The 21925-nt window shown below is 37.0% G+C and overlaps 1 protein-coding gene across 2 annotated transcripts in view; it reads left to right on the forward strand.

Annotated features, from left to right (window-relative positions):
• The window catches only part of Smg1_0 (serine/threonine-protein kinase Smg1), a 50427-nt gene that overhangs the window by 23748 nt on the left and 4754 nt on the right, over positions 1–21925 (forward strand). Inside the window, exons 9-10 of one of the 2 annotated variants that reach the window (XM_011186750.3) lie at positions 730–1192; positions 1252–2550. In XM_011186750.3, coding sequence (XP_011185052.2) covers positions 730–1192; positions 1252–1460 — 672 coding nt within the window. In that variant the 3' untranslated portion in view covers positions 1461–2550. Of the gene's footprint in view, positions 1–729; positions 1193–1251; positions 2551–4355; positions 4578–21925 lie in introns of those variants that run through there. The other variant, XR_008471173.1, reaches the window with a different exon arrangement.

Consider the following 21925-nt stretch of genomic DNA (forward strand, 5'->3'; position numbering starts at 1 on the left):
AAAGATTTATAAAAGCTGGTCGATTATCGAGTAGTCGCCAGTGCGAATGTCAAAAACTGGCTTCTCAATTAAATTTTTAATTGATCAATTAATTTGGCTGTGAGAAAAGGCTATAATGGAGGGAATAGTTTTGATTACCTCGTGAGGAGCAATTTTTTCTTGAATAATTCTACCTTTGACCCTGGTACTCATACTTATACCGACTTTTTTTCCAATAAATCCGATCTATTTTCGACCCATTTCTGTTACTCCTAATTAACTCCCTTAAAATACTTATTTATATGGGATGTGGACAACTGCTACAACCAAATCTTTAACTTGCTATTCATTTGGAAAATGGAAATGGCATCCATCCATATAACGGTATTATTCAAAATAGTAAAAGTGAGATAATTTAGGAAATAAATATTCGGAGAGCTAATCGGTATCAGATTGATCATTATTTTAAAGAGAAAAACATATTCTATGAGGCATTATATTTAAAAATGTAGCAGTTCAAAGGTCTCGGAACATAATGTAGACACAGGTCTAATGAGCAGACTTTTGAAATCCAAACTTTTGAAAGATCCACAGACACGGCTTGCATCTATATAAGAGAATTTCGTCGCCCTAATATCTCTTTCATTAAAATGGATATCTTAAATTTTAAAGTTTCTTATAACGTTTCTCAACGGGTTCCGTACTGAACATCCACACCTTACAAATGTAATATGCATTTCTTCAATACAGCCCTTGAGGGACCCACAAATACGCAGCGATATGCGTCACATCTTCAAAGCGATCACCAAGAATGAACGCAATGCGCGTGCCACTTCGGCTGCGGATAGAATTGGCTCCGCAGTGTTTGCACGAGATCTGCAGCAGGCGATGCGTTTGTTCCACAACAAATTAAATGAGTTGCAGATGCAATTGCTAGCGCGTAATACCAGCGACAGCACGCCCGCTGAACTGAAGGCGAAAGTACACGAGCTACAGGGCAGCTACGAGCAAAACTACGCTGGACTGCTGGAGTTGGGGCAACGCTTCAGAAGCGACGAATGCGAAGGTGCCACGTCCAGTTGCATGAATTCGGATTCGCCATTGCGCAATAAAGGCAGCTATGCGGCCGCCTTGGAGGGTATACAAAAAACTGCGACCAACAAAGAAGAAGCAACGACGTCAACAGTGGATGACGGTGCACTGGATAAGAAAGGTGGGTGTTGTTGTAAATTTTAGTGGCACAGATTGTAATATTTTGTTTACTTCTTCCAGCTGGCACCACCACCAACAATCCGGGCGAGCAGAAGCGCAACGCATACGCCGTGTCCGTTTGGAAGCGTGTACGCATGAAGCTGGAAGGACGCGATCCAGACTCAAATCGACGCTGTACAATTGCCGAACAAGTGGATTACATCATACGCGAGGCAATGAATCCCGATAATCTAGCTGTGCTCTACGAAGGCTGGACTCCTTGGGTTTAAACGCTTAACGAAACGGCTTCGTATATGGGGAAGCCTTAACTTAACTCAATTCAGCAGTAGCAGCAGCAGCAGCAACAGCAACGGCAACAGTCAATGCAGTGGACAACAGTTAGCGGAAGTTAGAGAAGCAGTGAAAAGATGAAGCGCGGCGGCAGGACGACCAAGACGACAAAGTGGAAGCAACAGCATTATGAACATCCGATACATACCAACATACCTAGTATATATGTATATATATACTTATACATATATATAAATATATATATATACACAACAAACATCATTAAAATCAGCGAGCGACGTCTAAGGGGTAACCTGCGGGAGCAGCTATTAGCTGGAAATAATTTTGTCCAAATTTGGAAGTAGTAAGCTTTGGAGCAACATACGATGTCAACAACAACACTGTAGCTGCACCTAATCTCCTACATTATAACAACAGCAACAACTACAACAAAAACACGGTCAAAACATTTTCGGTGTAGCTGGCTTGGACGTTGAGCGGATTGTTTGTCAGTATGATGGGGGTGTTGAAAATTAGAATTCAGTCACCGTTTTAAGCGTGTCTGCGCTCAATTAAGAACCGTTTTCACCTTGCTGCCATGCACCACACACCTCATGTGGGTCTATGGTATGCGGTCTTTCTGTGTGAATGTAAATGTGTAAGTGTGAGGAGGAGGAGGCGGAAGAGGAGGAGATGAAGAAGGAGAAGGGGTTGGACGACATACATATATGCTGACGCGTTGGTGTGCGTGTTGTTTTGGGGGGAGGTGTACGGTGTAGGTTTGTTGTGTGCGCACGTTTACTTCACTCGGGCTGAATTTCATTTCTAGTTTACATTACTATAAAATTCTAATATATACACGCATATATATATATATTTCTTTTCATTTTTGAATTATCATTTCACTATAAATTTCTACTATAATTTGTCAATATTCTCCTGTAGCAATGTAGTCTCTATGGTCGGAGATTTACAAACAACATCTATAGAAAACTATTTGGTGACCTAATATTAAGTTGGCCGTGAAATAATAAAAAAAAATAAATAAAAAGCTATACAATAACATGTAACTGCTTCTTCGATATAGAACATGATCTATAATTACACAAAAATGCATGCTTGTATTATTGCTCTCGGAGATGAAATATAAAATAATAGTGTATCTTTACAGTTAGGAATGAAAAAAATAATAAGTGAGGAGTCGAAAGGGTTTTTGGGAGATCCCTAAATGTGGACATAAATTTGGAGCATTATCTCACTTTTAGCTGTTTTGAAAAATGCCGTTATATGGAAAGTGAGCGTTGTTAAAGCTGGATGTAGCAGGATTTGTTTCAAAGGTACGAGGGGCTCTCGAATCATCTAGCTCCAAGTCATATTTTTATTTTCAATATTACCTCAACCTAGTTTCAAATACTCAAACACTACAATGAACTTAATTGTCTTTACAAAATGTATAATTATTAACTATTTTGTATCCACTATAATCTTTTAAGGTACCTTCAGTCGACTTTTGAGTACCTGTCAAAATCTAGGATTATGCTATATAAAAATTTTTATCGGTATACGATCTTAACTACTTACCCACTCTCCATTAATTTGGGTCCACATAAGGGGAAGTCGCTTAAGAAATGTAAGGTTCTTAGAACATCAAACAATCAAAAAACTCGAGTCAAAGTTTTGTTATGAGCTCAAAAGGGTGAAATAAAGTTATAGCTGGTAATTTTAGTCATAAACTACTGTCCTAATCATGCTCTTATAAATCCTTAGATTCAAACTTCAAAGTAACGATTCGGATAATCGCATTGTAACGATGATGTCTACAAAGTATGCCTTACTACCTCTTTTAATAAAAATCAATTATAGAAGCTTGTGTTTAAAGTTCCTCAGAATGGCTCGTTGGTTCAACAGTCGATATGCGATCGCTTTTAGAATTTTTTTTGTATTTCCGGATTTAGTATTTGACCTATTGAATGGTGGTCGACTTCGATGCTAAAATTTAGTTAAATACCCGAACGAGTTGGTAGTATTTTAAAACTGTATACTTACTATATTCAGTCAAATAAGTAGCCTGAAATTTTCAATTTAAAATTTCCCGTTGAAAATATTAAAAAAAAAAATTTCCCGCTGAAAATATTTAAAAAAAAATTCCCCCTGAAAATATTTAAAAAAAAAAATTCCCCCTGAAAATATTAAAAAAAAAATTTCCCCCTGAAAATATTAAAAAAAAAAATTTCCCAGGTTGGCACAACTGTCAGCCACTATTCTGTCAATTTTTATTGCTATGTGTCATTTAGTTTCTTTACGGCATCATTAGGAACAATTCAACCTTTTGAGTGCTTTGCGATTTTTATATGCCCCTCTTTGAACGATTTATATCAATCGTAAACTTGAGTTTTCGAGATGGGTGAATCACCAAATGTTTTGTTCTACATTTCCAACATTTTGGCACAAGAAATTTCGTTTGAAACACAAAATTTCACACAAACTAATTATAATTTGTTAATTACTAACTAATTTGAGAATTTCCGGTTACTTATTTGACAGAATGTATATGATCTTCACAAGAACTATTGGGCCTAATCATTGAATCCGTTTCGATCGAACAATTTTACGTTGAAATCATTGAAAACGTATCGAAAATAAAATTTACGATCGTAGTGAACTCACCGACTTGATACAATACATTCCGCGGTTAATTGATGTCGCTAATTTCGAAATCATTGAATCCGCAAACTCGAAAATTTTGGCCGGAATCAGTGATTGCATGAACATTTTGGAACGAAAATCCTATATCGTATCGAAATCGAATTCATAGCGGTTTCAATGATCAGGCCCATTGTCTTTCCTTTTGGTCTTCACCTGTTAAACTGTCAAAACTCTTCGATTTATTTCAGCTATTAGTGAATACTGTTTTCGTCGTTAATATCACGATTTGTGTGTGACTTTTAAAAATTTGAAAATATTGGAACTCTACGACTACGAAATAAAAAGAAAAAAATATTTGCAGTCTGCGGTTTTCAAGATAAGCAAGAACTATGTAGAAATAAATGCTGTTACCATCCGAACAAAATATATCTAAGAATACTGAGCTACATAAAAGGAGAGATCAAAATCAGGTTAGTAACATTTTTATTATACACACAAGTATACAAAACATAAGTTAGATTTTGATTACATAATACTGGGAAGCAGTTGTCTAATGACGGCTTACGATGGGTACGATAATTTATAATCCACGCCACATGCCTGAACATAACTTCTTGAGTTATTGAAGGGTTAAAAAAAGTAATTTAAGTTGATAACTATTGAGATATTATACTTTAGGATTGGGAAGCTCGTTAATACATCATCTCAACTCAGTAGTTATGATATGAATATTTAAATGCTAACGTTAAACGCGACCACTGCAAAAAAAGACTGAAGACTGGTTGAGGTCTGCTTGATTTCAACGGGGACTTCTTAATACATATACCGCCTATTGAGAGTGTCGACTGGCAGTAAAATAGATTCCAGTCTATTGAGTCGATAATATTTATACTCTCGCAACAAAGTTGCTAAAGAGAGTATTATAGTTTTGTTCACATAACGGTTGTTTGTAACACCCAAAACTAAACGAGTTAGATATAGGGTTATATATACCAAAGTGATCAGGGTGAAGAGTGGAGTTCAAATCCGAATGTCTGTCTGTCCGTCCGTCCGTCTGTGCAAGCTGTAACTTGAGTAAAAATTAAGATATCTTGATGAAACTTGGCACACTTATTTCTTGGCACCATAGGAAGGTTGCTTTCGAAAATGAGCAAAATCGGACCACTGCCACGCCCACAAAATGGCGAAAACCGAAAACACATAAAGTGCCATAACTAAGCCATAAATAAAGCTATGAAAATTTGGTATGAAGGATCGCACTATGAAGGGGCATATTTGGATGTAATTTTTTTGGGGAAGTGGGCGTGGCCCCGCCCCCTATTAAGTTTTTTGTACATATCTCGCCAACCAATAGAGCTTCCACTAGCCACTTCCTAATACAGTCCAAAAATGAAAGAAATCGGATCATAACCACGCCCACCTTCCATACAAAAGTTAGGTTGAAAATTACTAAAAGTGGGTTAACTCACTAACGAAAAACGTCAGAAACACTAAATTTCACATAAGTAATGGCAGATGAAAGCTGCACTCAGATTTTTTTACAAAATGGAAAATGGGCGTGGCGTCGCCCACTTATGGGTCAAAAACCATATCTCAGGAACTATTCGACCGATTTCAATGAAACTTGGTTTGTAATAGTTTCCTTACATCCCAATGATATGTTGTGAAAATAGGCCAAATCGCTTCACAACCACGCCTACTTCCTATATACCAGAACTTTGAAGACAATCTGAATCGTTTACTTAACAATATATAAAGTAAGTACTGGTGAAGGTATCGGCGCAGAACTTTGCACAAATACTATGTTAATGGTGTGGCAGCCCCATTCTAAAAATCGCCGAAATCGGACCATAGGTTTTTAAGGCCCCATATATCGAACACGAGGACCTCGGTGCTTCTAACCTAATATTATGGTTTCCAACTTTCAATGGACTTTATACAATATATATGACGAATATGTGGGTCAAACTGTATTATATAATATATATAAAGTTAAATAAATAAATTGCGAGAGTATAAAATGTACGGTTACACCCGAACTTAGCCCTTCCTTACTTGTTTCTTTTGCTTTTGTGTAACTTGAGCGACAAAATCCTTGGTTTGTTCTGAACGCTTGCTGCATATCTACCTTTCGAATTCTCCAAATGAGCCCATTTAATTTCTTTTGCCATAATTTCTTTTGCCATATTTGACGGTTTAGCATTTCTCATGTTTTCGTCTTACATTTCCTTTTCGTTAATATATTTAGGTTTCTGTACCTTCTCTAGTGGGCTCTGAGGTAGATTTACACGGAGATATATAAGGTTGGTATAGTTTAGGTTAGTTTGATTCTGTGGTTGATTTTCGATCTGGTGATCGCAGTTGGTCCATTTCAGTCAGGGTGTTTGTCTTTCTACAATATATCGACGAAACATTTGGAGCCCTAGGCGACTAATTTCGATACCAGATACTTCTCCTTGGCAGCTAAGTGAGTGTGAGATACGGTGGTTTACAATTAAGTGAGGAAGCACACTATCATCTTCTGAGCAACTTCGACAGTGGGGATTAGGAAAAATGTGAAGCCTGATCGCATATATGGCAATCGGATAGTGACCAATGTGTCCTACTCAGCGCATTAGGTTTCCTAGACTTATTTATGACTCAATCTGGGACAGGAGAACTATGACAATGTTCAAGTAGTCGGCATTGCCTAAAACTCTTTTACTGAAGACTTGCAGGCTGCAAGAAAATCCATCACTTAAGTGACGTGAGTATAGTTTGGAGCTATTGTGCTATGTCTAGGCAGCCATAAGAGTCAGATTTACCTTATGTCAAGTGCCTGGGTAGCACCTCGATTTCGAAAAATTAAGGTCAAATAAGAAAACACAACACACAAATCATTGCAAAGTTGCAGCCAAGATATGAACGTCGTTTCCTTTTCTGTAAGAGTTTTGGTCCATTCAATTAATCAATCATCACACTTTCAACGACGCACTTCTCACGCCATTCGCCATTTAATGCGTTGCGAAATACTTGGCACACGTCGCATTTACAAAAACACCAACAAGAAATGGAAACGAGGAAAAGTGGAAAGAAATCTGCACAAGAAAACTGCTACTGCAACTGACATGCTGAAAGTAATTAACACTCTTATCCCCTCCGTTGCTTGTCATTTGCTTACGTCAACCATGAATAATTGGCATTTGAACGTTGTAGCTACAACGGCTAAATGTGTCTGAATATTAAAGAAGAGGGGTCTTCTTACTTAGTATGTAAGTTTCGATTTACCGGATCTCGATTATTAGAAGTGAGGAAGGAGCTTATAAAGAAGAGATGGTAGTAGATAAAAGGACATAGGGTTACCCTGGACGATATTTCTTACGTATTTCTTTAGTATTTTTGCTTTGGGATTTTCGGGATTTCGATGTTACCATTTCAAATCCCGAAATTTTGGTATTTTAAATTGATTATCTAATAGTAATCTCAAGAAGAATTGGTGATTAGTTGTTGTTGACCGTGATTTATTCATTTGCGTTCTTCCAGTCCCGGCGACTATATGGCCTTTAACGGGTTTTGTACTTCGGCAATTTGAAACAGCTGATAAAGTAAATAAAAGGGAAGTACATAAAAAGACATAGGGTTACCCTTGACGATTAATAACATATTTCTTAAGTATTCCTTTTCGGGATTTTCGGGATCCCGAAGTTAACATTTCAATTCCCGAAAATTTTTTATTTTTAATTGACTATATAATTGTAATCTCAAGAAAAATTGAGTTTAGTTGTGGACCGAGATTTATTCATTTTCGTTCTCCCAGTACCCGGTGACTATACAGGAATTTCCCACAAATTATGTAAATTATTGAAACAGCATACCAAATATTATTTCAAGAATTTCGGGATCCCGATTTCCTTTCGGAATTCACACAACTTTTCATCACACTGTACACCCGTCACTTCTCACACTGGCAGCCGAGTAAAATGCAACGAAAGCTTCTGACCAGTAACATTTGTTTGTGCGAACCCCACCATCCAACGGTTCAACGGAAGGGTACGACACTTTGTTGCTGTTGGTCATTTGTTTGCGCTACACACAACCATACTCGTGGTTGAGCATTTACGAGTAGTAATGGGCACAAAATCGCTGGGTGTGGCGTGTTATTGTGTTTTGGGCCGTTGCCGCCGCCGAAACAAAAACTTTGCTAATTGCTCTTCTGCAAGTGCTGCAACTATTGGATTGTCGTTGCTCCACGCAGCCTCATAAAATACACGAAAACAAATGTAATTGTGTGCCTCTGTGTGTGTGTGTGTGTGTGTATGGGAGCGTGTAAAGTGTGTTGTCACTGGCTCTGCAGCCATAAAGTATGCAACGTTAAAGTGTCGACTCAGCATTTGACAATGCGAATAAGTGTAAAAAGCTTTTGTTGTATCTACTATTGTTGTTGTTGTTGTTGCTGCTGCACTACATTGTTCAATTGCTTGTGTGCACATTTATTTTCGCATTTAAGGCGGAGCGAAAAGAATTATTGTAATTGCATATTTTATGGTTGAGAGGTCAAAATAGTGAAATTCATTTAGTTTGTGCGATGCTTATAGTTTTCTTCTTCTCATCATATATGTATATGTATGTATGTATTTCTATTCAATTTCAATTAAGTTGATTTATTTCGACTCGTAATACCTATACATATTCACATTTACTGGAGTGTCCTGCTACTTTCACAGTTGCATGAGCCGAAGGTGATTTCAGCAATTTAAGTTAGAGTAAGATAGTTTTGACTTTCGACCTCAGTGAACCTCCTGTCTCCAGTGTCTCTAGAATCAATTTTTGAATGAGGATCTGCCGGCTCATTACAAAAGGTATGGGGAAGTCACGACGCTCGATTTGAGCTCGCGACCTCAGTGAACCTACTGTCTTCAGTTAACCCCCAGTCACCAGTGAAATCTTAAGTTTATTGTATAAAAATCCAATAGCCGTCTAGAAGCGGGTTGAGAGCGTTAGTTTTAGAACCTTTGTGGTTCCAAAAAAATTCAATTTCGTTCAGAGCTACACAGACTTTCTATCTTAAGCTGATCCACTGAAACGTTGTATTTTCTATTGTTAAGATGAAAGCGCAATTTCTTTTCCCATCTCTGTTTTTATCATATCTTGACCATTCAGTAAATATTTTACTCATTTTAAATAGTAAACTTTTCAAGATACTTAATTGATTTCGTGGAATTTTTTAAGCACTTTTTTCGTCGAGATTCCTGTTATCAAACACACTACTGGACGTTTCTCAGACTTGGTTTCATAAAAAAAACTTGATTGATATTTTATTCGGCAGTCACTTCCCAAATCCAAAACATGTCCTATTTCAGTTGACCTTTGAAACTTTTTTTCTACCAATAACAGTTATCTCATCGGAAAACATCTAGGGAAACTTCGTCGAAGAACTCGAACTGCATACTGTGATATTTATCACACAAAAGTACAGACCATTTATTTATGTTCTTAGAAGCTTTAAAAACTAACTCATTTTGATGAACTACTCGTCGGTAACTAATGTTATGTTGAAGAAAAAAATGATTCCTTAAGAAAACTGGGAGTTCTTGGCAGTAGTTATATCACATTTTTAAATATTTGCTTACTTTATTGTCTGTTGTAATGATTATTCTCATGTCTCTTAAGTGAAAACTTAAAGATCTGAACTTTTGCAACGCATCCGAATTTTTATCCAGCCTAAGACTGTCAATTCGGTAGTTACAACTACAATAATATAAAATATTTTTAAGAATAATGTATTATTGCAAATTCAAGTCAAATTGACTACTTCTTCGATAGTTTTTTAATCGCGGCCAGTTGATGACAGGAAATAACCAATAATTTGAAGACATAATAAAAATTAAATTGGAGCATATTTATAGTTACAGATATAGAACACTGCAATTCAATTAGAAAAGCAAAAATAAAGGGGTTTTCAACAGGGATCATATAAAAGTAGACCGATAGGGACAGCAAACGGCACCATATTTTTCTTGCTTTTTTGACATTTCTCTTCTGTAAGGTTTGCCATTTCATCATGGATAGATATACGATCCAATAACGAGTCGAAATTATTAAAATTTACCTCCGAAAAATTTGAATTCACAAGCACAGTACACAGTGTTCCCGTGCCAGTGTGGCAAAGAAGTACTCGTAGTGTCGAGAATATTACTGCCGCTAGCGCATTAATTGAGGAGGCCCAAAATCAGTATCTCACATGTCGCTCTCAAGCGTTGGGCTTCTCTGTGACGTCGTTGTGGTGAATTTTGCCTTGGCCTACATCCTTACAAGATCAAATTGACGCAAGAACTGAAGTCACTTGACCACCAGAATCGTCGTGTGAAAGAAAGAAAAATCGTCTTCCGCCATAAGGCTAATTCCTGGCTCAATGGTTTCGTCAATAAGCAAAAAATGCGTAATGGGTCAGGTAGCAATCCACATGTACTCCATGATTAGTCATTGCATTCCGAAAATGTTACGGTTTGGTGCGGTCTATGGGACGGCGGCGTCATTGGGCCGTACTCCTTCCGTAATGATCAAGACCGGCACGTTACTGTGAATGGGAATCACTAGCGCTCAATAATAACCGAATATTTTTGGACCGAATTCGATGATATGGACTTCGACAATATGTGGTTCCAACAGAAAGACGCCACAAACCACATAGCGAATGTCACAATCGATATATTGAAAACGAAGTTTGGTGAACGTATTACCTCACAAAATGGCCGCCTCGGACTACGTCAAGTCTATGGTCTATACCAACAAGCCAGCGACGATTGATGAACTTCGTACGAATATCGACTGTGAAATTGCACCAGTAACGGCCGATATATGCTTGAAAACCGTCTGGACTCCTGCAAGCGTGCCGCTCTTATTGAAAAACCCTTTATTTTAGCTATTCTTGAAAGAAGGTCTTCCAAGTAAAACTTCTCATCAAGACGTCAGTGTCAATTTTTAAGTAAGGTTTTAACGCTGCCTTAAGACTTAATCAAGTAGATCTCATAAAAATTGTTAAATATCTGTTCAGTTAAAAAGTTTAAAAGACCCATTGCGTTACTGTTGACCCTTTCGTGTTCAAAAAAAGCATAGTTTCGACAGGTCCGTTACTCATTAATAAACTATTATCTATTTCATTAATAACGGGTGATTTTTTTGAGGTTAGGATTTTCATGCATTAGTATTTGACAGATCACGTGGGATTTCAGACATGGTGTCAAAGAGAAAGATGCTCAGTATGCTTTGACATTTCATCATGAATAGACTTACTAACGAGCAACGCTTGCAAATCATTGAATTTTATTACCAAAATCAGTGTTCGGTTCGAAATGTGTTTATCGACAAATTTTGTTCAGCGATGAGGCTCATTTCTGGTTGAATGGCTACGTAAATAAGCAAAATTGCCGCATTTGGGGTGAAGAGCAACCAGAAGCCGTTCAAGAACTGCCCATGCATCCCGAAAAATGCACTGTTTGGTGTGGTTTGTACGCTGGTGGAATCATTGGACCGTATTTTTTCAAAGATGCTGTTGGACGCAACGTTACGGTGAATGGCGATCGCTATCGTTCGATGCTAACAAACTTTTTGTTGCCAAAAATGGAAGAACTGAACTTGGTTGACATGTGGTTTCAACAAGATGGCGCTACATGCCACACAGCTCGCGATTCTATGGCCATTTTGAGGGAAAACTTCGGAGAACAATTCATCTCAAGAAATGGACCCGTAAGTTGGCCACCAAGATCATGCGATTTAACGCCTTTAGACTATTTTTTGTGGGGCTACGTCAAGTCTAAAGTCTACAGAAATAAGCCAGCAACTATTCCAGCTTTGGAAGACAACATTTCCGAAGAAATTCGGGCTATTCCGGCCGAAATGCTCGAAAAAGTTGCCCAAAATTGGACTTTCCGAATGGACCACCTAAGACGCAGCCGCGGTCAACATTTAAATGAAATTATCTTCAAAAAGTAAATGTCATGAACCAATCTAACGTTTCAAATAAAGAACCGATGAGATTTTGCAAATTTTATGCGTTTTTTTTTTAAAAAAAGTTATCAAGCTCTTAAAAAATCACCCTTTATTATTTGGCAATATTTCCACTGCATACAACATATGATGTGTGCGTGTAACACGCTACACCCCTTCCTCACATCACGCTGACTTCCTTAATTTCATTGCGAAAAAAAGTTGGACTGTCATTTCTGCAAAATTTCGTTAGTGTTTTTGTTACTTACATGAAAAATAGCATTCATTAATGTTGCTCATTAGCAGTGGCAGTCGCGCAAAAACGATAACAAATATAAATTTCTACGAGGTTGGTTGGATAAGTACACGGTTTTCGGGTTAGTTGTTGTTGGTGTACTAGCGGTTGAACAAAAACTCCCAAATTATGAGTTACCAGTCTTTTGAGATAAAAATCCGGGTTGTTTCGGTTTATGTAGACCCGACTATTGAGGGAACGTAGCTGAGACAGAAACAAGAAGTTGTCGTGCCGTCTCGTCAATGCAAATATTGAAGAATCTCTAGCGTTTACTACATGAGATTGGCCATCAAGCATTCAAGTTGTAGCTAAATCAGAGATTGTGAGAGACTGTTCAGAGAAACCTGCAAAAATACTGCTATGCTAGGTTCTGGAACACTTTTTGGCAGTGGGTCCCGTTACGATCCTGGAGATGTTCCAGACGGAGGAAAAGAGGGACAGAGAAAAGCATTGGCGGCAGACAGCTGGATTACGCCAATCAAAATGCCTATTGGGAGACCATAAAACAAAAAGATTCAAGAGTTTAATAAACCTCCCAAGAGGCAAACTAAGGATACTAGTGGGACTTTACACAGATCACTTTAAGCTCAGAAAACACCTTCACAATCTGAGCTTGGTCTCATGGCAAACCTGCCGCTTCTGTGATATGGACCGGAATGTATAGCACTTCATAGAAGCAGGAGAAGAATTATGGGACATATCATCACATATCAACTGAGGGGCGCATCGACTTCCTTGCTCTCAGCACTATCCTAAAATTCATCAGGGGGTTGGGACTAATGGAGTCGCTGTAGACATTGTGAGGACACAAAAGATTACAGGTCGCAGTGCATTCCTCCATTAATTATTAACCTATTCTTTTCTACCGACTAGGTCTTCTGAGGTTCAGGTCGTCTTGAGTTAAATCCATCATTCGGAAAATTTTGATGACCGATAATATATTAACGAATTACAGGTCTACGAAAATCGTTCAGAGACGTCCTCAGCTAAATAATAAAGTTTGGTATTACCATTTTCTTCTTCTAAACCATTAAATGGCTTTCGGGAATTAATTCAGAGTTTAGAATTCAACTAGCTTATCATACAGCCCTCGTGTAAACCTTAACATTTACACGTCCACATGCATGAAACATGTGGGGAGCTATCACGCCCACAACTCTTTAAGCTCACGCTCACCCAACCAACTGGTGTCAACTGCCAAATCATGTGCCATTACTCACTAATAAAACTCATCGAACTGCTGCTGGTGCTGTTGCTGGCGCTGCTATTTCTGCTGATTACGTTGGGAAAGTTTACTTAAGCATCCGTTGGACAGTGCTCATATCAATCCCCTTCCCACAAAGACATACTTCGATGCCTGTAATTAGTGACTACATTTATGTGGCACACAGACATACTTATATGTGTGAGACGACGGCACGGAAACTTCAGCACGTTTCAAAAGCAACAATACAAACAACAATGATAACAACAACAACAATACATCATATATATGTTTTACTAAGAAAATAGAATAGAATAGAAATATCGGGAGCAAAATCGCCCTCATGATGCTGCATGCAACCTCGCCGACGTCTGTTACTGGCTGAACGTATATTCGCACAACTGTGACTGTGTGCTGCCGGTCAAATGACCCTAATCAATGGCTAAGCGAAGAATGCGAATGCGAGGAATAACTATGTATTTATTCATATGCTTAAGTATTCAACGCTTCTCGGCGCTCATCTGCTTGGCGTGCTCGCCTGACCGCCTGCCACATGACTTATTGATGGCTATATGAGTTGACATGCGGTCCCATGTGGTGCCTACACCAGTACGTTGCTTCACTTCACCCACACAGAGTTACACGCTTTGTTCTGCTGCCCGCACCCCCTCAATATCATTATCATACGCTAGTGACAGACGCACGAAGGTGGTGTGGGTGTCTCATCTTCTGTTGCTGCTGCGTCTTGCATTTGCCTTACATTTAGCCTTTTCCGATTTTTCTTTTGCCTTCCATTACCACTTCCATCTCCATCTCCACTACGGAAGCGCTCGCCTTCGTTCCGGCGTCCGGCGCTCGTCAGCCACATTTGCACTCCCACCTCCGTTGCTCCAGTGCCAGTTTAATTTCGTTTATTCATTTGAGTGACCACGCCATGACATTTGGCTCGTAGTCTAATACAAACCAGTCAGAGTAGCCAACCAACTGATCACCTCCCGAACACCAGCTAACTCTTCTTTTACTTCCTTCGATTCCTTGGGGTGCACCCATCGTTGGGCATGTGTGTATGTTTGGTTCAGTATGTTGCCCGTTGGTTTGTTAGTGTGTTGCCCGATTTCCGATTTTGACGACGGTCACTTCTTGCGGTATGGTAATCTTATGATGAATGTTTTCCTTTCACATTTGCAAAATTTGTTTTGACAATTGAATATTTTTGCGAATGCTATTACATTTATTCTTTCCGTCATCTGGACAGACTATTCATTTCTTATGTGACTCGCTTTGGGGGAAGGGTTAGTTGCAGAGTAAAGCAAGAATCATTTGTTTGGACAAATTGGCATGAGCTGGAAGGGTTGGTTAGGTTATTGTAGTTTTTTGTTCGATTTGAGTGAGATATATGTAAATATAAATTAAAGACATAGGAGGACGTGACATGATGAGAATGGAAAGGAAGTCATTCGTGAATTCGAATTCGAGTCCTCATAGTGCAACATCTTGGATTATTTACATTTTTTCTAGCAGTAGCTGTGATTTTGTGGACCTTTATGCGGAAGAAACAGAAAGAGAGGCATAAAATCAAACTCTGAATTGTTTTAAAATAGTCAAAATTGAGGGGTTTAAAACAGAACATTAAGCTCAATTTGAATTATATAGAACGAAGAAGCAATATCTCCGAAGGCAATCAATTTATGTGACTCCGTGACTTTCCGAAGTTTTTTGAAATTATTAAATCTTCATCTAGTTCAAAGGCTCTTTCCAAGTGAAGTGTTGTGCTTATATATTACATAAACTTTGATGATCGGTTTTAATGTGAATGTTACTTTTTTCGAAGTATAGATCATCCGTATTGTTTTTGTAACAAAAATCCTTAGGCTTCTCACGTGTTTTAATTATTTGATCGTCTAATATCATTTCAGAATTTTTCATATTTTATCCCTTTTCTTTAAGGTAATAACTTTTCAATGGCAGTTTCTGTGGTAATAAAATAAAGTAATGTTTAATCCGAATTTGAAAAATTAGAGAGAGAAGGGTTTGCAATCTTTGATCACAAAATCAAATATCCATGTCTATTGCGAATTCTGAAAAACGTTTTTAAATACGACAGGGGTTGTTCGACATGGAATAAAAATAAACGTGAAATAAAACGGATAACAATAAAAACCGAAGAGGCTCACTTTCGTAACATTTGAACAGTGCCACGACGCACATAAACGCTACCATAAACAAGTAAGGAAAGGCTAAGTTCGGGTGCAACCGAACATTTTATACTCTCGCATTCTGTTCTGTTACAAAGACACACTATTAGAAGAAAAATATTTCCTCTGAATTAAATTAAAATATCTGAGAGATTAACCGAAATTTTCGGTGAAAAATTACCATGGGACACTGAATTCTTCATATTCGACATTCGAGGCCTTCAAAGTTATAGTCCGATTTTGACAAATTCCGATTTTCACAAGTGACGCCACAGATCATATACAGTATTTGCGTAAAGTTTTATTTCGCTATCTTCATTGGTTTCTTATGTATATATTATAAAGTAAAGGAATAAGATGGAGTTCAAAATTGAGTTACATGGGAAATTGTCGTAGTTGTGACCATTTTACACACGTGTCATCAGGGTGACAAGAAAATATTATATCCCGAATTTTATTCGAATCGGTCGAGTAGTTCCTGAGATATGGTTTTTGACCCATAAGTGAGCGATGCCACGCCCATTTTGTAAAAAAATCTGAGTGCAAAATCCTTGTGCAATTTCTTCTGTAAAATTTTTTGCATTTCTGACGTTTTTCGTTAGTGAGATAATTCACTTTTAGTAATTTTCAACCTAACCTTTGTATGGGAGGTGGGCGTGGTTATTATCCGATTTCAACTATTTTCATGGTGTGTGGTGGGGTACGTAAGAGAAACGACTGCAGAAAGTTTGTTTTATATAGCTTTATTGGTTTGCGAGATATATATAAATAACCGATTTGGGGGCGGGCCACGCCCACTTTCCCAAAACAATTGCATCCAAATATGACCCTTCCTAGTGCGATCCTTTGTTCCAAATTTCACTTTTATAACTTTATTTATGGCTTAGTTATGACACTTTATATGTTTTCGGTTTTCGCCATTTTGTGGGCGTGGCAGTGGTCCGGTGGTCCGATTTTGCCCATTTTCGAAAACAACCCTCTCAAGGTCACAAGGAACATGTGTTCCAAGTTTCATCAAGATATCTCAATTTTTACTCAAGTTATCCGTTGCACGGACGGAAAGACGGACGGATAGACAGACATTCGGATTTTGACTCACCTTGTCGCCCTGATCACTTTGGTATATATAACCCTATATCTAACTCGTTTAGTTTTGGGTGTTACAAACAACCGTTATGTGAACAAAACTATAATACTCTCTTTAGCAACTTTTGTTGCGAGAGTATAAAAACGCATAAAAATCGAAATAAAGCGCAAAAATTTTCGGGAACAGTACAAAACAAAATATATTCTCGATTTACATCAGTTTATAACAAAAAACGTGCTTTGCACCCGCTGAAGGTTATCGTCAAAACAGCATGGCAGCCAATGTGTTAAACTGTAGTACAACTAAGTAATCGGAGTCAGCTATATGGATTAGGTGGGTTAGGGTTAAGTATTGACCAGCATTTATAAGTTTTTGACACAAGTTAACATTATTACTTAACTTTTATAAAAACTTAACATTTTTATATGAGAAAATGTGAAGTAATTCTTTCTCCCTTTAAAGGATGTGATGTAATTCAAAATTCTGTTATATGGGAAGAAGGCGTAAATCATCGATTTAAACCTAAATTTTTACATGTTCAAAGTCCTTTATTTTTGTCTTTGTTAGCTTTGTTTTCTAAATGGGTTTGAACGGAGAATCTATAGGGTTCACTGATACTTATTCTCTAGAGATTTCACATTGTATAAGGACACTCTCCTAGATTGTTTTCAGTGGAATGAAATATGTATGTTGTCCTATAGATCAATTTTGGGCGACTTTAGGAACAGAAACCACATAGAACATTAGAGCTTCCGAGACAATTACATTAACGATAATTTCAATAGTTGTCTTTGAAAACATCCATTTACTACATGGACATAAAAATTCTTTAATTTGACGAGAAAACATAAAATCTGTATACTTTCTCAAATTATTGATCTCAAGTGACGCTACAACTGCAATTTTTTGTTTACAATGGAAGTGAATTTTGTATTTCGTTTCCATCTTTTCGTTTCCAATCATTTAAAAAGTCAAATGAAGAGAAATATCTTATTCATCCTATATCTTATGCATCCTATATACATCTGCATCCTTTGATATTTTGATAACTAAACAATTAACAAAATTGAAATGAACAAAAAGTATCGTCAGGCTAAGAGGCGGGTGTAATGGTTAAGTACTAAGCAGAAACAACTCCCATACTCACGAACACTCACACACTTAAAAACTCAGTAATTTAATAAAAAAGTCAAACAACAAAAACCGGCTACTCAGTCGCTTGACGCACTTCCGGCAAAGCAAGGAAAAAAATATTAGGCCAGTATGTAAAAGGAATACAAAGCCTTCATACACAACACATAATACCTGTCTTACGCATATCCTTTCCTACGACATTGGCATTCCATGCACGAGAGAGAGTGTTTGTGCTCCTTTAGCACTGCCACTGCTGTTGGCATCGGTTAATTTATGAGTTCATATGTAATTAAATTTTTCATTATTAAGTATTTTTTCACCATTCTTCCTTTCATGCGTTGTGCAAGCAGTGCCGGCGTAGAAAAAAACCGTTATGCGTGTAAGAGCTGGATTTACAAAGCAAAAAAAGGATAACGCTGAATAATAAAAGATTTAGCGGCCAACAAGTGGCGGAAAGATACTGCATATATATGAGAGTGTGTATGTGTGTGTGTGTGTGTGTGTGGACGGAAGCAGTTGCTAGCGTTAATGGCGGCTAAATAGATTTAAGTCATGAATTATGCAGTTGCAGTTGAATGGAAGAGCCGCGTCGTAGTCAAAATCCACTCTGATATTCATCTTCTCTCCATGTACAAGTATTTAAAAATATAATTTCGGAGGAAGAATGCATGATTTATGTGTGGAGGCGACACACGAAAACTGAAAAAAAGAAAGATGAGGGAGCGGAGTAGATTATATAACTCTCTTTCGTCTTGTGATACATAAAAACTTAGTACAAACTAACTTCAGTACTAATTTGGCTTAATAATGCCGAAATATGGCACCTGAAGAATTGCTGATGAGAAACACACTTGCTCCTTTAGAATAGAATGTAGTGGTAAAGAGTATATTAACTCTCTCTTAACTCTCGAAATTTATTTTGATGGAACAATTTTTTTTAATTTTTGAAGTAGCGTAGGTCTATCTCTTTCGCCCGAGCCGAAAATTTTCAGAGATAGATTTAGTTCGAAAGTGTGTTGTCTCGTGTTGTTTGTATCTCAAATAGTTTCTATGATTTAATACCAGACTACTAAGGTTTCATCAATTTGGCTTAAGTGCGATTAAATTATTCAACCAATACCCTTGACAAAACCGTGTACACTAGTTCCGACGAAATAAAACATGTTTAAAAATCTAGGCGTAGTCATTCGGCATAAATTTGTAGATCTTTTGGTATGTCTAATAACATCAAGTCACATACCGTATGTACTAGAGCTCTTGGTATTCGACTAATCGACTAACCGAATTAACCAAATAGGACATTATTCGAATAATAATACTCGGTTTGCACTATTCGGATATTCGTAAGTTGTCGACTATTCGATGAACCGCTCATTTCCGACTATTCGGTTAACCATTCGTTGTCGACTATTCGAATAGTGAAAGTTCATTAAATTTCTATGTTTATTGAAAAATGTGAGACTCATGAAAAATGCGCACAATTGACATTTTCACAAATAAAAACGAACAAAAATCAAAGGCTGCTTGGATTTCCAACACTTTTCAATTATTCAAATGCTCGCAGCGGAGCAACTATTTGAATAATGACAGCAGAACAACTATTCGAATAATCGTAGAAGAACGACTATTCGAATAGTAGGTTAATATTCATACGAACGGTTACAAACCGGATATTCGAATAATCGGTTTTCAGGTTAATCTAATAATTTTAAGAGCCCTAATATGTACATGTAGAGTCAAGTATATAATATAAAGATAGTCCGTAGTTCCAATTTTTTATATGTTTTCGATCAGATCCTTTATACATTTTTAATCGCCATATTTGAGTAGTTTTGTCCGTAATCTGTTGGCATCCACATTTTTCCTTCTCTTAATTAGACATAGTAGGATGTTGAAACAGCTACTCCTTCGTTTTCGCATAGGACATTTTGCATATTTTTCAGTAAATTGGTTCTAGGCCCTGAGAAGTCATGCTTGCCGTAGTAACGTATTTAAAGATCTCTCTTTTAAGTTTACTACTTATTTTCTTTACTCTATGTCTCGTCATTCTTCGGGGTATCAGTTTTTTTTTTTTTTTTTGAATAAGTATGAAATTCAACGGTTTATTCGACTGCTTATCTATGTTGATTACTTCAACAGGACACTCAGAGTAGGAGTGAGAACTGTTGGAATATTTGTCTGAATTCTTATATTGTGATCAGTTCTAGAACTTTGCAAGCTTTTCTTTTATCTATCACTTTTTGTTTGATCTTCTTATATCGGGATTATGTATAACCTATGTAATAGGTAATAGGATAGTAGAACAGGGTAAATTTTCCGACATTAACATTCTTCAATTTTCCACCCTTGTCGCCTAATTTTCTCATTGACTCCATGATTTAATGGTTTTTGCTTTGTAATTCTAGAAACTAGTAGATCTTCCTTTTCTTCTATATTTAGCAGACCAACATTCCTAGTATATGATCTAAAAGCACTAACCATACTTTCCATTAAAAAGGGTCCTCATCCATGGCGTTTTAGTCCTTTTCGCTAGAAGTTTCGTTAATGTGATACAATATATGGGTTTGAAGCCCACATATCCATGGGTTGGTTTTAGAGCACAAAAGACGAATATTTCAGATAGTCTCAAGTGAAATATTTATTCCTGTTTGTTTCACAATTATCATTCAGATTTTATTATGAATAAGGCCTGAATGTCTGCTTATGAGTGTTGTTAGTAAATGTCATATATCTGGTATGACTTCAATAAAATATTGTCTTATTTGTATTTTTTACACATTATCTTAATTGCTTTCTACAATATACAATCATACATACATAAATATATACATATGCACTTGAGACAACACCCATATAAATTAACCCCTTCAGCTAGACTTTGCTTTGAGGCGCCTAATAAATTTTGTTTTAATTTTTTATCTCCACAATTTGATTTTAAAAGAAGAGAGAGACATTAATATGTATGAGTACGTTTTTGACATACATGCACACATCCATATATATATATTACCAAATTTACATACAAAAGACATAGGTACACACACTCATACGAGTAGACGACACATTTGTTTGAATTCTTTTTTTACGCAAACATATCCTTTAGCTATGGAAGGAATGCAAAATCAAAAAGAAATGTTTCATTAAGCCAAGTAATGGCGTTAAATGAGAAATGAAAAATGCCGTAGCAAGTGATGTGCCGAACTGAAAAAGAGAAAGGGCTTTGGGGGTCAAGAGAAAAGAACAATATATATTTACGAGTACGGTTTGGTAAATCAGAAGGGTTCAGTAAGAAAATTTAATAGAAATATTCATGAAAAAAAAAAAAATTTTTAAAAAATATATAATGATGGTAGACCATAGAACAACAAAGAGTCATAAAGAGTTGATAAGTTAGATAGTTTTTCAACATCTCCTCAGGTATCTGTTCTGAAAAATATAAGATTTATAAATCAAAAGGAAGCTTCTTATAGAATATTAGTATTCTTTCAATATGTAAGACGTTTTTACAAATAATGAAGCTTTCTAAAGGCTGAATATTATAACAAGAAACTCTTCTGAAACTCACAATCTTGATTCGACCATTATTTCAGCACAAAATCCTTCAAGTGGATTATCTTGAGATCCGGAACGAATTGTTTGCAAAAATACTTGGACTTTGTAGTTTTCTTTAATGGAATGGGTGGTTACTACCATATTCCAGAGGTCAGGGAATCAAAACACAGTGGGTTGGATAATTAAGAGATCCGAATCGGAAGAGGCTTATCTTCCAAAAACAATTCACTGCGATGTCAACTCTTGTCAAGGAAAGCTGATGAGCGACGGAGGTGAGCTTTGCTTTGCATTTAGAATTACCATCACCATACAAATATTTTCTATTTATAATTTTTTTTTCACTTTCTGCCACTGAATGGCTTCCCAGCCGTAGGACAGCAGTACTT

This window comes from Zeugodacus cucurbitae, chromosome 5 (assembly GCF_028554725.1).
Source record: "Zeugodacus cucurbitae isolate PBARC_wt_2022May chromosome 5, idZeuCucr1.2, whole genome shotgun sequence".
NCBI lineage: Eukaryota > Metazoa > Arthropoda > Insecta > Diptera > Tephritidae > Zeugodacus > Zeugodacus cucurbitae.